At 49.1% G+C, this 19,284-nt stretch overlaps 1 protein-coding gene across 1 annotated transcript; it reads left to right on the top strand.

The window, feature by feature from the left end:
* Positions 1-215: 215 nt before the first annotated feature.
* On the top strand, positions 216-19,224 carry LOC146347452 (uncharacterized). Its single transcript, XM_084848156.1, has 4 exons — positions 216-317; positions 6,664-6,708; positions 17,549-17,645; positions 18,754-19,224. The coding sequence occupies exons 1-4, from the start codon at positions 257-259 to the stop codon at positions 18,929-18,931; spliced, it is 381 nt and encodes a 126-aa protein (XP_084704282.1). The 5' UTR covers positions 216-256; the 3' UTR covers positions 18,932-19,224.
* The last annotated feature ends 60 nt before the right edge of the window (positions 19,225-19,284 follow it).

Genomic DNA, 19,284 nt, shown 5'->3' with positions numbered 1-19,284 from the left:
CTCAACTGTCCATCAGATGGGTAGCCAGGCAGACAGCACAGCACACTGGACCCTGGCTGGTCACTCTATGGGGGCCAGTATGGAATATTGTATGCTAGCTCTGACTGGCTGTTAGTCTGGTGTTGTTTCCTCCCCAGGGGTGTGGCTTGTGAGTGCTGATTTCACTTGATTCTGTTTGGCTTTTGCTGGCAAATGCTTTTCCGTCTCAGCGTTTGCAGAAGGAACAGAACGGTCATTCGAAAATGCCGCCCATGTGATGAAAATGGGAAAGTGCACAGAAGATCCACCTCAGCTCAAGGTTGGGGCTGCTGACCAAGGTAAGATCAACAGTTTTTAGGCGGCTCACATGCTGAAACTGCTTCATAACTGTTTCCGCTTGCAAGGAGATTGAATGGGTCACAACCGATTGTGTGTAGTTCAGTTGAACTTAGTGAAGCCGGAGGGACACTGCAGCTGACTATCCGTGCCATTCTCCCTAAGCTTTGGGAAGGGTAACTTCCCACTCCACTCTGGTCTTAGATGTAGGGATGGACGAAAGTCACTTACCTGATCTTGAAGCTTGCTTCGCGGTGGGGGGGAGGCGCTCCGTCCCTCCCCCCGAAATTCTGGGCGGGGGGGACGCGCCCTGTCCCTCCCTGCCAAAATTCTGGCCGGGGGGAGGCGCCCCATCCCTCCCCACCGAAATTCTGGCCGGGGGGGAGCGCCCCGCTTCTCCGGCTGCGAAAGTTCTTCTCCTGCCGGGACGCAAATGGTGGCGGCCATAGCCGCCGCCGTTCGCGTCCCTGGCCTGCAGTCAGCCGTGATAGGCTACGTAAAGATTTACGTAGCCTATCACGGTGTTTTTTGAAAATCTAGTCGTGATAGGCTACGTAAATCTTTACGTAGCCTATCACGTTTGTTGTTGTTGTTGCTTTTTTACTTGGAAATGGCGGCGGCAGCAGCCGGTCAGAAGACCGGCCCCTGCCGAACTGCCGCCAGGAGCCGCCGCCGCCAGGGACATTCGCCGAAGGTAAGTCCCATCCTGGGGGGGGGGGTGGCGGGGGGGGGTGGCAGACCGTTTCTCCACCAATTTCGGGAAGATTCTCCCGGAGATTCGTGGAGAAATTCTCCGACATCCCTACTTAGATGATGAATATATGCCAGCCTTTCCAAGCTGGTGCCCTTCAGATTTGTTGGACTATGACTGTGGTCATCCCCCAGCCAGCCATGCTGGCTGAGGGATGCTGGGAGTTGTAGCTCAACAGTTTTTTCTTTAAATGGAATAGTTTTTTGAATACTCATGAGATTACACTGAAAACACTGGATACGCATGAGGTTTTTGACATGGTAAGTGGATTTTTGAAGGGTGCAAAACAACAACAACAACACCCACCCTTCAACATCCCCCACCCACCTTGGTGGTCTTTTGCATTTTTTCACACTTATTCAAAGCTCTGATATGTGACTGCTTTGACACTATTTCCTTCTTCTTCACTGTGGGATCCTAACCAGGCATGACAGTAAATGTGATGACATGATCACAGTGCCGCACAGTCAATCGCATCCGGCTACTTGATAATGTCACTGAGGGCAGATGAAGTCCTCCCATTCTCCTCAGTCTGGAGGAGAACACATCCCTGATGCGTGGACAGCACTGCAGCAACTCCCACCTTGCCATGCTGCATTGGCAATTTTCTTGCCACCAGCACTGCGTAATAACGACCATTACCTTAATCAAGCTGTAGCTGTGTGGAGTTATGCACAAACCATTAGTTGGGGCAAAATGTGAGCAGACGAAACTGCCTTATACCGAGTCAGAGCACTGATTCATCGAGCATGGTATGGTCGACACCGACTTGCAAAGGTCCTTCTTCCAGAGTTTTAGGCAGGGTTCTTTCCTAGCCCTACCTGGAGAAGCCGGGACTGAGCCTGGGATCGTCTGCATGCAAAGCTTGGGCTCTACCACTGGACGATGGCCCCTCCCATGTGGATTGGATGCACGTTCTGATGCTCATCGAAACGCACATCCATTAAAAGCAATATAGTGTGGATTTAGAATAATAAATTATTAATTATTAATAATAATAAGTAAGTAAGTAAATATAATTATTAATAAAATTATTATAATTATAATTATAATAAATAAAAATAATAACAATATTAATAATATTGCTAATAATATTAGTGATAATTAATAATACTGACTAAATAGCATTATTAATAATTAATTGTTAAATATTGATTTTTAATTTTTAATACAGCGTGGATTTTCTGATGTTCAGCCAAATGTACATCGCTAAAAGTAATACAGTGTGGATTTATAATATCCACATCTGGATGTGCCTGTGCATGATGCCCTTGGCACTGCCTTACTGTTATTGGGATGCACGTCCGCCGCCCCCATATTCATTCCCAACTGAAAGATGCACTAGGGGCTCCTTCACACAGAGTTTGTTTAGCGTGATTGTCATCCGTCAGTCATGGTTTTTCCGGTGCGGTTTACATAACACAACATTGTTGCCTTGCAGCTGTTGTCCCGCTTCTCCCCACCCCCCATCCCCCATTTCCCTGTGTTAATTCTTCACGGGGAAAATGCAGTATTTTCTCAGGTAGCACCATCAAACCACCACCTCCTGCCCAAGTACTTCTGCCATGGAACAATGAGCTGCTTTTGTGTGGGCGGCTGTTGGGGTGCGGTTATCATGATGACACCTGTGACCACAATGGGGCGGGGCTGCTGCGCCTGCACCCTTTCACCTGCAGGGCACAACGTGGTGGGAGTCTGTAAGCCCGGCAGAGCAGCTTTGCTGCCTCTCCTCCATTTCTCCTTCTTTTCTGCTCCCACCGCCATCCCAGCAGCACTTTACAACTAGGGATGTACAAATCCCCTACCTGCCAGTCTGGGGCAGGGGGGTGTCCGCAGGGGGGGGGGAGGTGATCCGTTCCTCTCCCCGGAATCCTCGCCGGCTGGCTCCAGTCCGCGGCAACTCTGCAGAGCCACCGGCTGGCTCCGTACAGCAAGCGATACAGCTGCCATTGCCGTGCCGAATCTCTGAGCACTCACTGCAGGAAGGGATCCAGACACAAATGGTGTCTGCTACGCCATTTGCGTCCCTGTTTTTTCACACGACAGGCTATGCTAATATCTACATAAATACAAATGCATAGCCTATCGCATGAAAAAACAGGGATGCAAATGGCGTAGGGAACACCATTTGAGGCCGTAAAGCTGTTAGATTGACCTAAATGCAGCCATTTACAGCTGCATTTAGCTTAATCTCAGACCTTTATGGCCACAAATGGCATAGCAGACGCCATTTGCGTCTGGATCCCTTCCTGCAGTGAGTGCTCAGCAATATGGCATGGCAATGGTGGCCATATCACTTGCTGTACGGAGCCGGCCAGCGAGGAGGATCCAGCTCCTCACGGGTCTGGCGGGAGGTGGAGGTAGGTGGACCCATTCCACCATGGACTCCGGAGGGCAGATTCAAAAGGATCTGGCCTCAATGGAGTCCGTGGCGGAATTCTCGGACATCCCTATTTACAACGGGATCCGGGGATCGCTCTGCTCTGGAAGCGCTGCCCGGAAAACATCTAACCCTTCCTCTTCAATCCCCATGTACACACAAATGAGAGAAGTGTAACCCCTTTCCATTCAATCCCCTCTCCCAGTGTATACACAAATGAGAAACGCGTCACTGCTTGCTTTTGCAAGGACAATACTGATTCGTGCACATGGGTCGGGGGGAGGACTTCTGAAGTTGTGTCGTTTCAGTGCTTCACAATAGGATCTGGGGATCGCTCTGCTCTGCCAGTGCTGTCTGGAAAACGTTTAACCCTTTTTATTCAATCTCCTTGTACACACAAATGAGAGAAATGTAATTCCTTGCATGGGGGGGGGGGTGGAACAGACCTCCGACACTGTGGAAGTACTGTGGAATACAGTGGCCAAGGTAGGGATTGGAAGTGAAAAGGGGAGGCAAGGAAGTTGAAATGAAAAAGTTCGTGCCAAGTAGGGATGGCAGAGAATTCCGCCACGGATTTCAGTGAGGCCGAATTCACTGGCATTCGGCCCCCCAAAATCCGTGGCAGAATGGCCTGCCACCCCCCCCCCCATGGATTCCCCCCAGGATGAGGCTTACCCGGGGCGGATGTTCCGGATGGCAGCGGCTCCGGCGGCAGCAGCAGCAGCTGGTCTTTCGACCACCTGCCGAGGCCGCCATTTGCATCTTGGTCTTTGCCGTGATAGGCTACGTAAGTATTTACGTAAGTATCATGGCAACCTCCCCCCCAAAAAACAGCATACGCAAATGGCAGCAGCTACAGCGGACGCCATTTGCATTCCCTATTTTTCGCCGTTTTAGCCTACATAAATATTTACGTAAGCTATTACACCAAAAAATAAAGGAACGCAAATAGTGCCCACTACGCTATTTGTGTTCCCCCTTTTTTTCGCCATAATAGCCTATGTAAATATTTACGTATGATAAAACGGTGAAAAATAGGGAACGCAAATGGCGGCCGCCGTAGCTGCCGCCATTTGTGTACGCTGTTTTGTTTTTTGGGGGGTTGCCATGATAGGCTATGTAAATACTTACGTAGCCTATCACGGCAGCCTGGCTGGACACAAATGGCGGCCGCTACAGCAGCCGCCATTTGCGTCCACAGCAGCCCATCCGCGGCCAGAAATCCGGCTGCGGACGGCCCTGGCCGGCTGCTCCGTGGAGCCGCTGCAGAGTGGAGCCAGCCGGGCAGGATTCCGGGGGGGAGGACCGGATCGCCTCCCCCCCCATCAAGGATTCTGGGGGGAGGGAAGGAGCGCCTCCCCCCCCATCAAGGATTCTGGGGGGAGGGACGGAGCGCCTCCCCCCCCACCGAGAAAAATTCCGCAAAAAGGTAAGTGACTTTCGTACATCCCTAGCAAGAGGGGGAGCGGATACCCAAGAGCTGCTGACATCCCAAAATGTCATGCCAGGCTCCACCCACCAGTGTAAATGGCAGGTAGCGCTATGTAGTAAAGAAAAACCAGCTGTGTGAAGAGCCGATTTACAATACCACAAAGAATCCAGATGAAGGAGTGGTAAATCGCAGGATAAAAGCCTCGTGTGGAGAAGCCCTGTATCTGCGGAGATAGCACCAAGGCCGTTTTCTCAGCAAAAGGGATGTGCTCCTCCTGCTTCCTGACAACTGTCCCCTAATTACAAACAAGGTGCAAAAAAAAAAAAAAAATCCCTGAAAAGGAAAGGGGGCTCTGTGTGCATGTAGAAATTGAAAGTGTTTGCAAAACATGTTCCCCTTTTCTTTCTTTTTGGCTCAGGACTAATTTGAGATCTTTCCCAGCCTCTTCAAAAACAGGTGGATGACGCAAAGTGGTATATGCAGGGATGGGCAGATCAGTCTATTTCTGGTCCATGTCAGTGTCACATGATCATTCATACCTCTGGTCTAGTTTCTGCATTAATCAGGTAAAAAGTCCACACAGAATTTTGCATTTCGACATATATTTTAAGGTGGAACCCTATCAGGTTGTCACCTGCTAGCTGGAAGCCTCCAATCTCGGAGGCTTCAGAGTACCTTAAAGACAAATTCCTCAAGCTTCCCTAAGTATACACCTTTGCAGTGTAGAGCTATAGCTCAAGTCTACATCCTGCATACCAAGTCCTATTGCCATTTCTTAATCTGCAGAGCCAGGGCGGTGTAGTGGCTGGAGTGTTGGACTGAGAGCCAGGAGATCCGGGTTCTAGTCCCCACTCGGCCATGGAAGCTCACTGGGTGACTTTGGGCCAGTCACAGACTCTCAGCCCAACCCAGCTCACAGGGTTGTTGTTGTGAGGATAAACTGGAGGAGGAGAGGGATTAGGTATGCCGCCTTGGGTTCCTTAAGGAAGAAAAAAGGCAGAATATAAATGCAGTGAATGAATGAATGAATGAATGAGCAGGTAATAAATAAATAAAGCGAAAATTTCAAATGTGAGTTAACCATGGACTCACGGTTCTCTCTCTCTCTCTCTCTCTCTCTCTCTTTCTCTCTCTCTCTCTCTCTCTCTCTCGGTGATTGGTAAGTTTGCAGCCTGAGTCTGCAATCCTACACACACTTACTTGGAAGCAAGTTCCACTGAAGGCAATGGGGCTAACTTCTGAGAAGACATGTATAGGATTGCACAATTTGTGTCTTGTTATTTGATTGCTTTCCTTTCAATCTACCTTCCTAAGCGGGTCATGATACTACCTCTCTTTTCCTGTTTCTTCTGGAAACGGTACAGTGTATTTATCTTGCATATTCATTCATTCATTCATTCCATTTATATCCTTCCTTTTTTCGTCCTCAAGGAACCCAAGGCGGCATACATAATCCTCCTCCTCTCCACTTTGGCCTCACACTAACAATCCTGTGAGGTAGGTTGGGCTGAGAGTCTGTGACTGGCCCAAAGTCACCCAGTGAGCTTCCATGGCCGAGTGGGGACTAGAACCTGGATCTCCTGGCTCTCAGTCCAACACTGTCGCCACTATACCACGCTAGCTCTCTGGAGCACATATTGCCTGCTCCTCTTAAAAATCATTGCATGCATTAGGCTTCTTTTCAAATTTGTCATGCAGAATTACATCCTGAATGTAGGCCTTCTGCGTTATTTTATGTAATGGCATGTTATGTTACTTTATTTTTGTCCTCTCTTAACATTCAAGAGAAAGATCAAACTGCAAACAAACAGAACATGCTCAACAGGCCAGGTAAGCCCTGACCTTGCTCAGTGAACAAATCTGGCATTTACCTCCAAATGGAAAAAAGAAAATACGGATGTGATTACTTGCAGTCGGGGGTGCCAAAACTTTATTGGTTAGAATACAATTAACCAAATTCATCTGATTAGACATATGAATTGCTGGCAAACCGGCTAAATCGATTGGCACATCCCTTTCACTACTTTAGGATCTCCAATTTGGATTCACTTCATCAAGAGAGGTTGCTCTCCAGCCCTGTTTATCATAAGATGTGCCAGTTGACAGTCACCAGCAATTATGGTAGACCAATAAACTATCTGGGGCTAGCCCCAGGGATCATATTACTCCTATATGGAAAGATCTTCACTGGTTGCCTATTTGTTTCAGAACCCATCTCAGTATGTTGGTTTTGGTAAGCCTTAAATGACTGAGTCCTGCTTGCTGGATGGAGCTTGAAACTCCCTGTCCCCTTTGAAATGCTCAGGGAGCCCTAATGCATGGTTCCCTGAGAACTGACCTTCCCCTGCTCCTGCACTGCCTCGCAGGCAGCTTGGAACAGCCCTGTGCTCGGAAGAGGAGCATGGAGCAGCAAAAACAGGGTGTTCCGGGGCAGGGAAGGCAGAAATGCTGGGATGACACATCCTATGTGTCGTCCAGCAGCCGCTTTCCCCGATCCATCTTCCCGTGGCTAGACAGCCAAAATTGGCTGTCTAGCTGCAAATGCAGGGCGACCGAAGCACAGCGGGGACAATCCCCTCCGCACTTCTCCTGCCATGCATTGGATAGACAGTTACCTCTGAGTTCAAAGGCAGCCGCCTATCCCGATAGGATTGCGCCCTAATTTGTTGCTCTATGTATATCTCATCTTTCTACAAATATCGCCTAAGGTGGCTAACAAGAATGATAATAAAAATACAATAAAACAGTTTTATTTTAAAAAATCTGTAACAGTAAGATTAAAAAAAAGAGCAGATAAAACCAGTGGAGAATCAGGAGAATCAATCAGCAATAATGGTGGCCATGTTAGAACATGTTTAGATAAAAACAAATTTGAGTCAGATCAACAGGCCAACATCCTGTCTAAATAAAGCCCTAAATTAGGGGATTTAAAAATATATACTGAGGACCAGTTTCCCTTGGGGAAAATCTCTCACGGACCACATACCATGGGTGGGCATGGCCAGAGTTGTGGGTGGGGTGATGCCAAAATTGGGCCACCCATTTTCTTTTTGTCCTTCCCTCCCATGACAACACTTCCCTCTCTTCCCCCTTCTCCCTCTCTCCCCTTCTCTCTCTCTCTTCTCAGTCTCCTCTGCTCATTTTGTGTTTCCCCTTCTCTTTCTCCTCTTCTCTCGCTGTCTCTCTCTCTCTCTGCTTATGCCCCACTGAAAATCCCTTCTGTGCAACAATTAGGCTTTGAAATAAAAAGATACCATTTGTGTAATCTCAGGTGGGGTAAGGGGGAGATTTGGGGGATGCCCACAGAGCACAGAAAGAGGAGTGTTAAACCTTCCTTTCCCAGCTGCCCCCCCCAACTCCTCTGTGCGGCAATTAAGGCTTAGGAAGCCTGACTGCTGTGGAGTGGGGAGCGCTGAGGAGGGGAAAGCGTGGGCCAGATCCAGAAGTGTCTGGAGATGGTGGTTTCCCAGCCCTGCCCTAAATGTTCTGGATTCGGAGTATTTAAAGACACGCTTCCTCCTGAGTATTCCCTGCTGTGTGCCTCAAGCAGCCCTGCTTATTAAGGATGTACACTGGGGGGAGGGGGGTCTCTTTGGAACCTGCTTTCATGCTTTAGATGGAAGATCACTTTAGTCTGGCACGTTGGGAGGTCATCTCATTCCGCTTTGGAACTGAATTTCCTATGCCTCCCTATTGAGTATTATGTGGAAATCAACAAATGGCTTCAACCTTTTTATGGTTTGACAGAATTGGCGGCGGCGGCGGTGGTGGTGGTGGTGGGTATCATTTTTTTTTTAACAGACTTTAGACTGACTGTGCCCCTCCAAAGTGGGTCCAGATCTCCAGGAGCATCCCAGTTTGCTTTAGGCTGCTTCAGAGAAGACTTGCTTCCCTTCAGTTAAAGTCCAAATCTCTCCTAAATGGCCCACTTGGACACACCCCTCCTGCTTATTGTGCCTGATCCAGAGCCTTTCTGGGTGCTGCTGCTGGCACTGACTTCTTCACAAGGGATGTCCACCTGGCTTTTTCCCTTCAGAAAAAAATCTGTTAAAGCATTTTATTATGTTGATTGAGGGGAGCCTGTCACTGCTGAGCTCAAGTTGATTTTATTAATCTGATGGTTGGATCCGTACATGGATTCTTTAGCATTTATGTGATTAATATTTTTATGTATGTGTTTTTGGTTTTGTTTTATCTGACGTCTTGGTATTTTATTGTGTTTGTAAGCTTCTGCAAGAAGAATCCATTAGGTTAGTCCAAAAGATAATTTTTTTCCAAATAATAAACAAACCATGGAATGGCTTCCTTCTGGGGGTTGTTTGAGCCAATTTTCATGTGTGGGGGGGTGTATGTCAGCAGAGCATGGAAACGTTTCTCTTTCAGAAAGTATTTGGAGTTCTTGAAGACTGATTGAAATCTGTGGGTTGGATTACAGACCGCTGCGGCATGTTGCATGGCAGTCGTTCCAAAGGCAAATCACATGACAAAGAGAAACCACAGAAGTACTGGCGGTCCATGTCATGTCGGAGAAGCTGAGGTGGGGGCAGCAGATCTGGGGTTGTTATAAGTCAGCGGTGTAGGACCCCACGCCAGGGGGCCAAATCTGGCCTGCTGGAGTCCCCATATGGCTCAGATGGCCACCCTCCTTCCCTTGGCCCCACTGCTTTCCCCCAAATGGTGATCATGTGGTGGTTTCCCAGGTTTCATGCAGTTTTTTCCCCATCCTAAAATGTTGAAATGCCCCTCCTAATGCTTAGTGAGTGGCAGTAGGAGCTTTCACGCTAAGCTAGGGTGGCATTTTGGCCCTGCTCCCGTTGCCTTCAGCCCCGTCCCCCACTGGAACGTGGCTCCCAAAAGGCCTTCTCCAAAGGGACATCCTGTCCTCAGGCCAAAAGAGTTCATGATCCCTGTTATAAGTCAAGAAGCAGATCATTTATAACTCTTGGTGGTACCATGTTTAGTGACGGCGGTGGCTTAGTGGTTAAGACGCTGAACTGCAGACTGGAAGGTCGGCAGGTCAGCAGTTCGAGACCCGAGTGCTGCGTGACGGAGTGAGCTCCCGTCTTCAGTCCCAGCTTCTGCCAACCTAGCAGTTCGAAAGCAAGAAATTGCAAGTAGATAAATAGGTACCGCCTCGGCGGGAAAGGTAACAGTGTTCCGTGCACCTCGGTGTTCAGTCATGCCGGCCACATGACCACGGAAGCGTCTTCGGACAGCGCTGGCTCTTCAGCTTAGAAACAGATGAGCACCGCACCCTAGAGTCGGAAACGACTGGTTGGGGACACCTTTACCTTTACCTTTTTAGTGTGATCCTAAGCATATTCTCTTACAGTAGTGTGTGAGATAGGGGATAGCGCTTGCTAATGTGGTTTTAAAGGGAAAGAAACTTCAAAAAATACACAGAATCGGTAGAGATGGATGAGAGCCCCCCCTCCCCCGGTCCAGGTTCTCCGGGTGCCCACCTAGCCCCTGCCCCCGCTTGCTGGCCCCCCAGGCTGTACTCAAGCCCCCCTCTGCACTCAGTAAGCAGCCTGCAACTTACCCAGGACCACATGCTTCTGTCCTGATCGCCATGTTTTTAAGAAACATCCTGATCGGCAGCCCATGCCCATAGACATATATGCAAAGTAGCGCTGTGAATCTAGAGTATATGGGTGACTCACAGTGCTTTTTGTGTATAAGTCTATTTAGGAATGGCAGATAATTCCAACACGGATTCCAGCGAGGCTGGATTCTAAAGAATCTGTGGTGGAATTCTCTGCCATCCCTACATAGACTTATACACAAAAAGCACTGTGAGTCACTCATATACTCTAGATTCTCTGCCATCCCAGAATCCGTGGTGGAACGGCCTCCTGCCCCCGCCCCCCCCCGCGGAATCCCCCAGGACGGCACTTACCTGGGGCGGATGCAGCAGATGCGGCAGATGCGGCGGCGGCGGTTCCAGCGGCGGCTGTGGTGGCTCCAGTGGCGGCGGCTCCAGCAGCAGGTCTCCTGGCCGGCCGCAGCTGGGCTGCTGCGGCTGCCATTGCCATCCCTGCAGCAGTGATAGGCTATGTAAGAATTTACGTAGCCTATCACGTCTAACCTCCCCCCCCAAAAAAAGCAGCATACGGAAATGGTGGCGGCAACAGCGGCTGCCATTTGCGTTCCCTTTTTTTCGCCGTTCTAGCCTACGTAAATATTTACGTAGGCTAGAACAGCGAAAAATGGGAACGCAAATGGCGGCCGCCATAGCCGCCGCCATTTGCGTATGCTGCTTTTTTTGGGGGGGGGAGGTTAGCCGTGATAGGCTACGTAAATTCTTTAGGGATGTACGAATCCCTTACCTTGTTCCGGTGGCGGTGTCTGCTGGAGGCGGGGAGGCGCTCTGTCCCTGCCCCTGGAATCATCGATGGGGGGGGAGGCAATCCGGTCCTCCCCCCCAGAATCCTCGAAGGCCAGCTCTGCTCCGCAGCAGCTCCGTGGAGCAGCCGGCCAGGCCAGGGCCGTCCGCAGCCGGATTTCCGGCCCTGGACTGGCTGGTGCTGGGAAAAAAAAACAAAACACACAAAAAAAAACAGCGTATGCAAATGGTGGCGGCTATGGCAGCCACCATTTGCGTTCCTTATTTTTCGCCATTTTAGCCTACGTAAATATTTATGTAGGCTAAAATGGCGAATCAAAAAGGAACGCAAATAGCGCCCACTACGCTATCTGCATTCCCCTTTTTTTTCGCTGTAATAGTCTACGTAAATATTTACGTAAAAAAATATTTACGTAGACTAAAATGGCGAAAAAAGGAACACAAATGGCGGCCGCCGTAACCGCTGCCATTTGCGTACACCGTTGTTGTTTTTTTACCCAGACGTGGTAGGTAAAATCTTTACATAGCCTATCATGTCTGGGTAAAAAAAAAAAAAGACCAGACTGCAAATGGCGGCCGTGGCAGCCTGTCGAAAGACCAGCTGCTGCCACCGCCGCCGCCACTGGAGCCGCCGCTGTCCGGAACATCCGCCCCAGGTAAGTCTTGTCCCGGGGGGGATCCAGGGGGGCAGGGGGGTAGGCCATTCTACCATGGATTTTGGGGGGCCAAATGCCAGTGTAGTTGACCTCACTGAAATCCGAGGCAGAATTCTCCGCCATCCCTAAAATTCTTACGTAGCCTATCACGGCAGCCTGGCTGGATGCAAATGGCGGCCGCTACAGCGGCCGCCATTTGCATCCGCACCAGCCCATCTACAGCCGGAAATCCGGCTGTGGATGGCCCTGGCCTGGCTGGCTGCTCCGCAAAGCCGGTGTGGAGCACAGCCGGCTGGGCAGGATACCGGGGGGGAGGACCGGATTGCCTCCCCCCACCCGTCGAGGATTCCGGGAGGAGGAATGGAGTGCCTCCCCCCCCCCACCACCGCAACTGACATCCGTGAACAGGTAAGTTAGTTTCGTATATCCCTAAGTCTATGTGCCCACATAGACTTTTAACATGGCAATCGGGACAGGGACAGATGGGCCAGGGTAAGTTGCGGGCTGCTTACCGAATGCAGGAGAGCAGTCCAGAGACTGGGCAAGCAGGGGCAGGGAGGCTTGGTGGGCACAGCTTGGGGGGCACAGGTCGTCCAACAGATTTGCAGACCGAAACGGGTGCCCGCACCATCCCTAGGAATCAGGCTTAGGTTGGGGAAGCAAGTGTCTCCTCAGAAGTAACTCCTACTGTGGTCAAGGAGGCTTGTCCCCTAAATATCGATGCTGCATTTCTTTACTGCTTGCTTTGTTGCTGTAAGGAAGTAATTAATGTGAAACTTTGCTCCGTCACATTATGGGAGCTTCAGGGGAAGTAGAGCCTGGATGGGGGAGAGAGGAGCCTCTCTTATTGGTTGAGAGGCCCTGCCAGTCTAATGACATTCACTCCAACCCCCAACCCCACCCAGAAGAGTGTTCCTGTGAGGGGACTTAGAATGGTGCACTGCACTCATTCGTGGAGCCTTGCATGGACCAAAGCCAGTTCCTTGAAAAATCCGGGTAAGCTACCATTCACTTCTCCTTTCATTGTTGTGGAGACACCCCCCATGTCCTGCTTTGAACTTCCCAGAGGCATGCAGCTGGCTACTGTTGGAAACAGAATGCTGGACTAGATGAACCTTTGATCCTTCCTACATATATGCTAGGAAAACTCCCTGCATTTTCAAGGGAATTTAGCATGAAATTGTTCTCCACCATAATGCCAGCATTTCATTTTGGAATGTAGCATAAATTGCTGCAGCTGAATTGCAATGTTAGTATTTGAATGTTCCTGCTTGCACTGAGACAGAGATCCTATGCACACAAATGCGATGGAAAAGATCCCTTGCACTCCATCTGATCTTATATCAAGGATCACAGTGCATATGTGAATAGCTTTTTATATCTGTAAACATTGGGTTTCACCCAAAATATCAGAACTCATAGAATTTTTTTGAATGTACAGGATGCTCTGACTCGGTAGATTAAGTGCAGATTAAGTCTAGATGCTCTGCCTCAGTAGATTAAGTCTAGCAGGTTTTTTACACCTTTGCCCAGGGAGTTCTGTGCTTAAATCCCCTAGTCCCCTTTGCAGAGCTAGTCCCTGAAAGACCCCTGCCTGAGACCGGAGAAAAAATGGAGCAGCATCAGAATATGAAAAGTGGAGGCTGGTGGCTCCTATTTCAGTGGGGCAGTGGATCCACGCTGGGTTTTAGTCAGAACCAATCAGAACTCTAAAGGAGTTCTCCAAGATGCTGAACCCCTTTGGGGATAGGGTTCAGCACTTTCAGCCTCCACTGAATACAAAGCAGCAAAGCCCCAAAATTGGCTTATTGTTAGGGTATTGCCTTAATCAGCAGAATTGATTCTGAGAGGTGAGACGATGGCAGATCCAGTGGGATTATGTATGTGGAAGGGGGGGGGGCGGTATCTTGCACTTCACCTCTGGATGCAAACTCTCTTGGGCTGGCCCAGGGTGCTGAGATAGAGGAAACATTACTAAAAGGTATAAAATGTCAAGAGATACGAAATGCCTGACACGTTTTGGTATACATGCACCTTCCTCAGCGGCACAGGGATATAACTTGTTATGAGACTTCAATAGGATATGGTGTCTTACAGAACAGTAGCTTTAAAGGCTGTAAGCCCTTTGAAACAAAGCAGAGGCATTTTCAGAGGGGAATGATTTAGTTGTTTGCCAGTACCTACAAAGTTTTAAATGTGTATAGGCCTAAGATCTAAAATACATTTGAAATGTGTTTTATATATGTTAACCTCTAATGAGGAAGAGGAGGAGGAGGAGGAGGAGGAGGAGGAGGAGGAGGAGGAGGAGAAGAAGAAGAAGAAGAAGAAGAAGAAGAAGAAGAAGAAGAAGAAGAAGAAGAAGAAGAAGAAGAAGAAAATCCACTCAGTCTAGGGATGGACGAAAGTCCCTTACCTGGTCCCGCAGCTGTTTTTGGTGGAGGGGGGAGGTGCTCCAGTTCTCCCCCCGAAATTCTTGGCATGTGGGGAGGCGCCCCACCCCTCCTGGCTGAAATTCAGGCCGGGGGGGAGGCGCCCCATCCCTCCCCGCCGAAATTCTGGCCGGGGGGAGCGCCCTGCCTCTCCGGCTGCGAAAGAAAAAAGTTAAGTAAAAAAAAAAAATGTGATAGGTTACGTAACGATTTACGTAGCCTATCACGGCTAGATTTTCAGTCAGCCGTGATAGGCTACGTAAATCTTTATGTAGCCTATCACGGCTGACTTTGGGGGGGGAAGTGCATATGCAAATGGCGGCGCCCATGGGCGCCGCCATTTGCATTCCTTATTTGGGCACGGGTAGTCTACGTAAAGATTTATGTAGACTACGGCGAAAATAAGGGCAATGCTATTTGCGTTGCCCTTATTTTCGCCGTAGTCTATGTAAATCTTTACCTAGACTACCTGTGCCCAAATAAGGAACGCAAATGGCAGCGCCTGTGGGCGCCGCCATTTGCGTACGTGCTTTTTTTTCCCCCAAAGTCAGCTGTGATAGGCTACGTAAAGATTTACGTAGCCTATCATGGCTGACTTTGAAAATCTAGCTGTGATAGGCTACGTAAATCGTTACGTAGCCTACCACTTTTCTTTTTTTACTTTACTGGGAAATGGTGGCGGTGGCAGCCGGTTGGAAGACTGGCCGCCGCCGCCGAACCGCCGCCGAACCGCTGCCGAACCGCCGCCGAACCGCCGCTGGGACCCGCCGCCGAGAGGGACATTCGCACGAGGTAATTTCTTTCTGCTCTTTCCCGCAAGACTGATCCCAAGCCTTTGGGTCCTTTTGATGAGATCTTTGAGCCCTCTGTTTGTTGGACAGTCTTCGGAGTGTTCTGTCTCACTGCTGGCTAGATTTGATGAATACTGTTGTTTTAGTATTGTTTGGGTTTTCTATTGTTTCATTTGTGAACTGCTTTGTGATTTGTTATGGAGAGTGGCTGTGACGTCCACACCTCCCTTTTACCCAGGCTCTTCTCTGTCATCCCATCACACTTAGGATAATAAGCCTAAGGAGTGGGATGTCACTGGCAAATCATCTGTACCCACGGACTTAGCTAACGTTTTACCCAGCCACAAACAACGCTAAATGTGTAGGATTTAATCACTGTTACTGTTATTTCTAATTTGGGAAGTGGGTGCTGGCTAATATGGGCTCATGTATGAGGCAGCGTAAATGAAGACCAAGCTGGCACCTGGATTTTAACCCAGACAAATAAAATAGAGATATATTATTTACAAAATGTTGTTACAGTGTTGTGGATGTTACTATTATTTGCACAGATGTTGTTAATTAATTTAACCCTGCCTTACTATTGCTTCGTCCCCATTCAAGTTGGTGCTCCACCAAATTCCCAACCTCCATCCCAAAACCAACCCTAAACTGAAAAAAAACCCTCCTCCCCCCAGGTAGAACTAAAACAGCCAATCACACAAGCCCCATCCTGCCCATAGTTAACCTTTTCTCACCTGTACATTCATTTCCTGCAAAACTAAATACATTAATATTAATACAATAAAATAGATTAACATAACAAGCAGGTGATTCTATCATAAAAGCAGGTGATTTTGTAACAGCAGCATATACATTAGATAGATAGATAGATAGATAGATAGATAGATAGATAGATAGATAGATAGATGGATGGATGGATGGATGGAGGGAGGGAGGGAGGGAGGGAGGGAGGGGGAGAGAGAGAGAGAGGACTTCAGAGTAGTGATGCATAAGATTTCACTTCACATGGCACACTAAGGGTGCAATCCTATTGGGACAGGCAGCCACCTCCGAACTTGGAGGCAACCGCCTATCCAACCAATACACGGCAGGAGAAGCACAACGGGACCATCCCCTCTGTGGTTCAGCCACCCTGCATTCATGGCTAGACAGCCGATTTTGGGAAGTTGGAGCAGGGGGCAGGGAGACACCTGATGATGCAGAGGGAGCGTCGGAACAGCATTTCTGCCCTCTCCGCTCCAGCACGCCCCCCAGAATGCCCGTTTTCGCTGCTCCACGCTCCTCTTCCAAGCACAGCGCTGTTCCATGCTGCCTACAAGGCAGTGCGGGAGGGAGTGGAGGTTGGTTCTCAGGAAACCGACCTATCCTATGTAGGGATGTACGAATCCCTTACCTGGCTCCGTGCCAGGGCATCCACGGTGGAGGGGAGGCACTCCATCCCTCCCACCGGAATCCTCCTAGGCTGACTCCGCTCTGCAGCAGTTCCACAGAGCTGCCGGCTGGGGATGGCCGCAGCCAGAGTTCCAGCTGCAGCCGGGCTGCTGTGGCCGCAAATGGCAGCTGTCGTGGTGGCCGCCATTTGCGTCCTTGCAAGCAGCCGTGATAGGCTATGTAAGTATTTATGTAGCCTATCACGGCAAAAAGCAGGGACGCAAATGGCAGCTGCTACACCATTTGCGCCCCTGCTCTTTGCTGTGATAGGCTACGTAAATATTTACGTAGCCTATCACAGTAAAGGCAGCCGACCAGCCAGAGCCGCCGCCGCCGCCGCATCCGCCCCAGGTAAGTTCCGTCCCGGGGGGATTCTGCGAGGTGGGGGAGGCCATTCTGCCACGGATTCTTTAGAATCCAGCCTCACTGGAATCCGTGGCGGAATTCTCTGAGATCCCTAATCCTATCGCCATCTAGCCACTGACTAGTGGTCACAGGATTGCGCCCTTAGTCTATTTGAACTTTCCCAAAGTTGCCCACTTTAAATTTGAAAGTGTTGACGCTAAGACGGGCAGGGAGGAGGTGGGATTTGTGCATTGCTTCAGGCAGTAGAAGTCTCGGGCTGGGCAGAGTGGCACCATTGTGGATTTTCATTGGTCCACGGTCTGCAGTCTGACATAACAAAGTGTATTCAGCCATCAAAAATGACTGATGAGAGAAGAGAAAATTCGAAAAATGGGACATTGGACAAGAGCAGCTTCTGAGCAGAAGTCGTCTAAACGAGCAGTGACGACTTTGGGTTTCAGCATTGGAGGCCTTAAAGGTGGATAGTCATTCTTCACATACCTCCATGCAAGTTCCCCTGGGAGGCAGAGGTGTAGAATTTGGAGCCTGCTCTTGATGTAGAAATGGCTGGATACAGCACTGCTTTTTCCAACAGCCTTCTTTCACTTCCTCATTATTACACTGTGAATGTTTATTTTTTTCCCTTTTTTCCTTTATTTCATTGCTCAGATGGGGATACTACACTTAACATACTGATACCTGGAGCGGATGTTCTCTGTTCCAGAGCCCATGAAGTTAACTTGGGCAGAGACCTTGAGTGCAACAAGTAAGAGCTTATGCACTGTTGACTAGGCAGTGGTAGGACAGACTCCTAATGTTTAAACTGGCCAGCTAATAGCAAGGCAAGGCCCCATATGCTTGCCAATCACAGGGACTGATGTTGTAGATGCCTATTCTCTCTAGGGCTGAGCATACATGGTCCTAGTTATCTATAGGGATGGGTGAGAAATGTGTTGAGTTCACATTTTAATGCAAACTTAACAAATTTGCACTTCCTGAACTTGCACATGAACTGGAGCACAGTTGCATGATGATACCACGGTTTACCACTTTTTGATGCAGTTTGCAAATTTAAAAAAATGTGCACAGAAATGCACATTGTATTCCCTGTATAACAGGGAAAAGTGCATGCAAAGTACTAGTGAAAATAACTTGGGAAAAATGACGGTGTTTTGAAAATTATGTACAAAAATGCGTATATTAGAAGAAATGTGCACAAAAATCCATACGAACGTTCATGCTAACTTTTTAAGAAAAAGCATTCTGAACGGATGCAGAAATGAGAATGTATTTAATGTTGGAAAAATTAGGAACTGACTCGAATCGAACTTGGCAGATCCGTTGATCCCTGAAGTCCTAGCTGCAGGGCACAACAATGTTCAACCTCTGGATCTCCTGGATTGGAACCAGGATTTGTGTTCTGTTGATGGAAGGTGCCTCTGCCTGATTTGGGGGGATCCCCCGCCCACGCCACAGCCTGTCCCATTCAGCAGTATCCCACGACCCTCTGTGTAGCATTTCCAGGGGGCTGGAGTAGTTGCTGTGGGGAGGGCAGGGTGTGTGTGTCTTCTGCCAGCCCAGTTGCACATACCTACATCTGGATCTAACACCCAGACCCCAGCATGGGAAGAAACCACAGCTAGTAGCTGACCTGCGCCAATCAGCTACACACCCATTCCCAGTTTCGCAGGGTGGCCCTTGAGAACCCCAGGAAAAAGCTCTCTAGAAACAAAAGGTATGCTTCCTGCCATAGAAGCCTTATTCCTAGAGCGTCCCAGGAAGCACTGCTCAAAGGCACTTGCCTGCTTCCTAGGGCGCTCTAGGAACCATAGGGCCCATTACTTTAGCTTTTTTTCTTGTTTTTTTCTGGACAGGTCCCAGAATGTGGGATATCAGGATCCTTCAGCAAAAGACTGGATTGGAGGAGGGAGGAGGGCCAGGAGCCAGAATTCCTGGATGGCTGGGTGGTTTGAGAACCGAGGCTTCTGGGAAGAGTATTGGTTTTATCTGATGAAAGCAGGTGCCAGGTCTCTGAAACGCTCTTGGGCTTGAGAGAGAGAATGGTGTGTGTGTGTGAGAGAGAGAGAGAGAGAGAGAGACAGAGAGAGAGAGAGAGAGAGAGAGAGAGAGATGGGGGTGTGCAAGAGTGGTGTGCATGTATAAATGAGTGGTGTGTTTGTGGGTGTGAGTTGTATGTGAATGTGGGTGTTTGTGCGTGCGCACCCATGTGCAGCCCCTGCCACCCCAGCAGTCACCTGATTTATTTCTTTAAAAATGTCCTGGCTGCCTTTCAGGACGGAAGCCCTCGCAAGGTGGCTTACAGCAATTAAATACATAAAACAGTTAAAATATTAAAAGCAATAAAAAATAAATACAACAACAAAAGCCAACAATAACACCAGCAA

Source organism: Heloderma suspectum, chromosome 4 (assembly GCF_057233095.1).
Source record: "Heloderma suspectum isolate Gila_16-S chromosome 4, 16-S_ref, whole genome shotgun sequence".
In the NCBI taxonomy this organism is placed as follows: Eukaryota; Metazoa; Chordata; class Lepidosauria; order Squamata; family Helodermatidae; genus Heloderma; species Heloderma suspectum.
Note: the sequence above shows the minus strand (reverse complement) of the source record. Positions and strands in the feature narration are given on the sequence as shown.

Coding starts and splice junctions, on each gene's coding strand:
- LOC146347452 (XM_084848156.1), top strand. CDS start 257: ATGAAAATGGGAAAGTGCACAGAAGATCCACCTCAGCTCAAGGTTGGG. Junction 318..6,663: donor GGTTGGGGCTGCTGACCAAG/GTAAGATCAACA, acceptor TTAACATTCAAG/AGAAAGATCAAACTGCAAAC. Junction 6,709..17,548: donor GAACATGCTCAACAGGCCAG/GTAAGCCCTGAC, acceptor TTCATTGCTCAG/ATGGGGATACTACACTTAAC.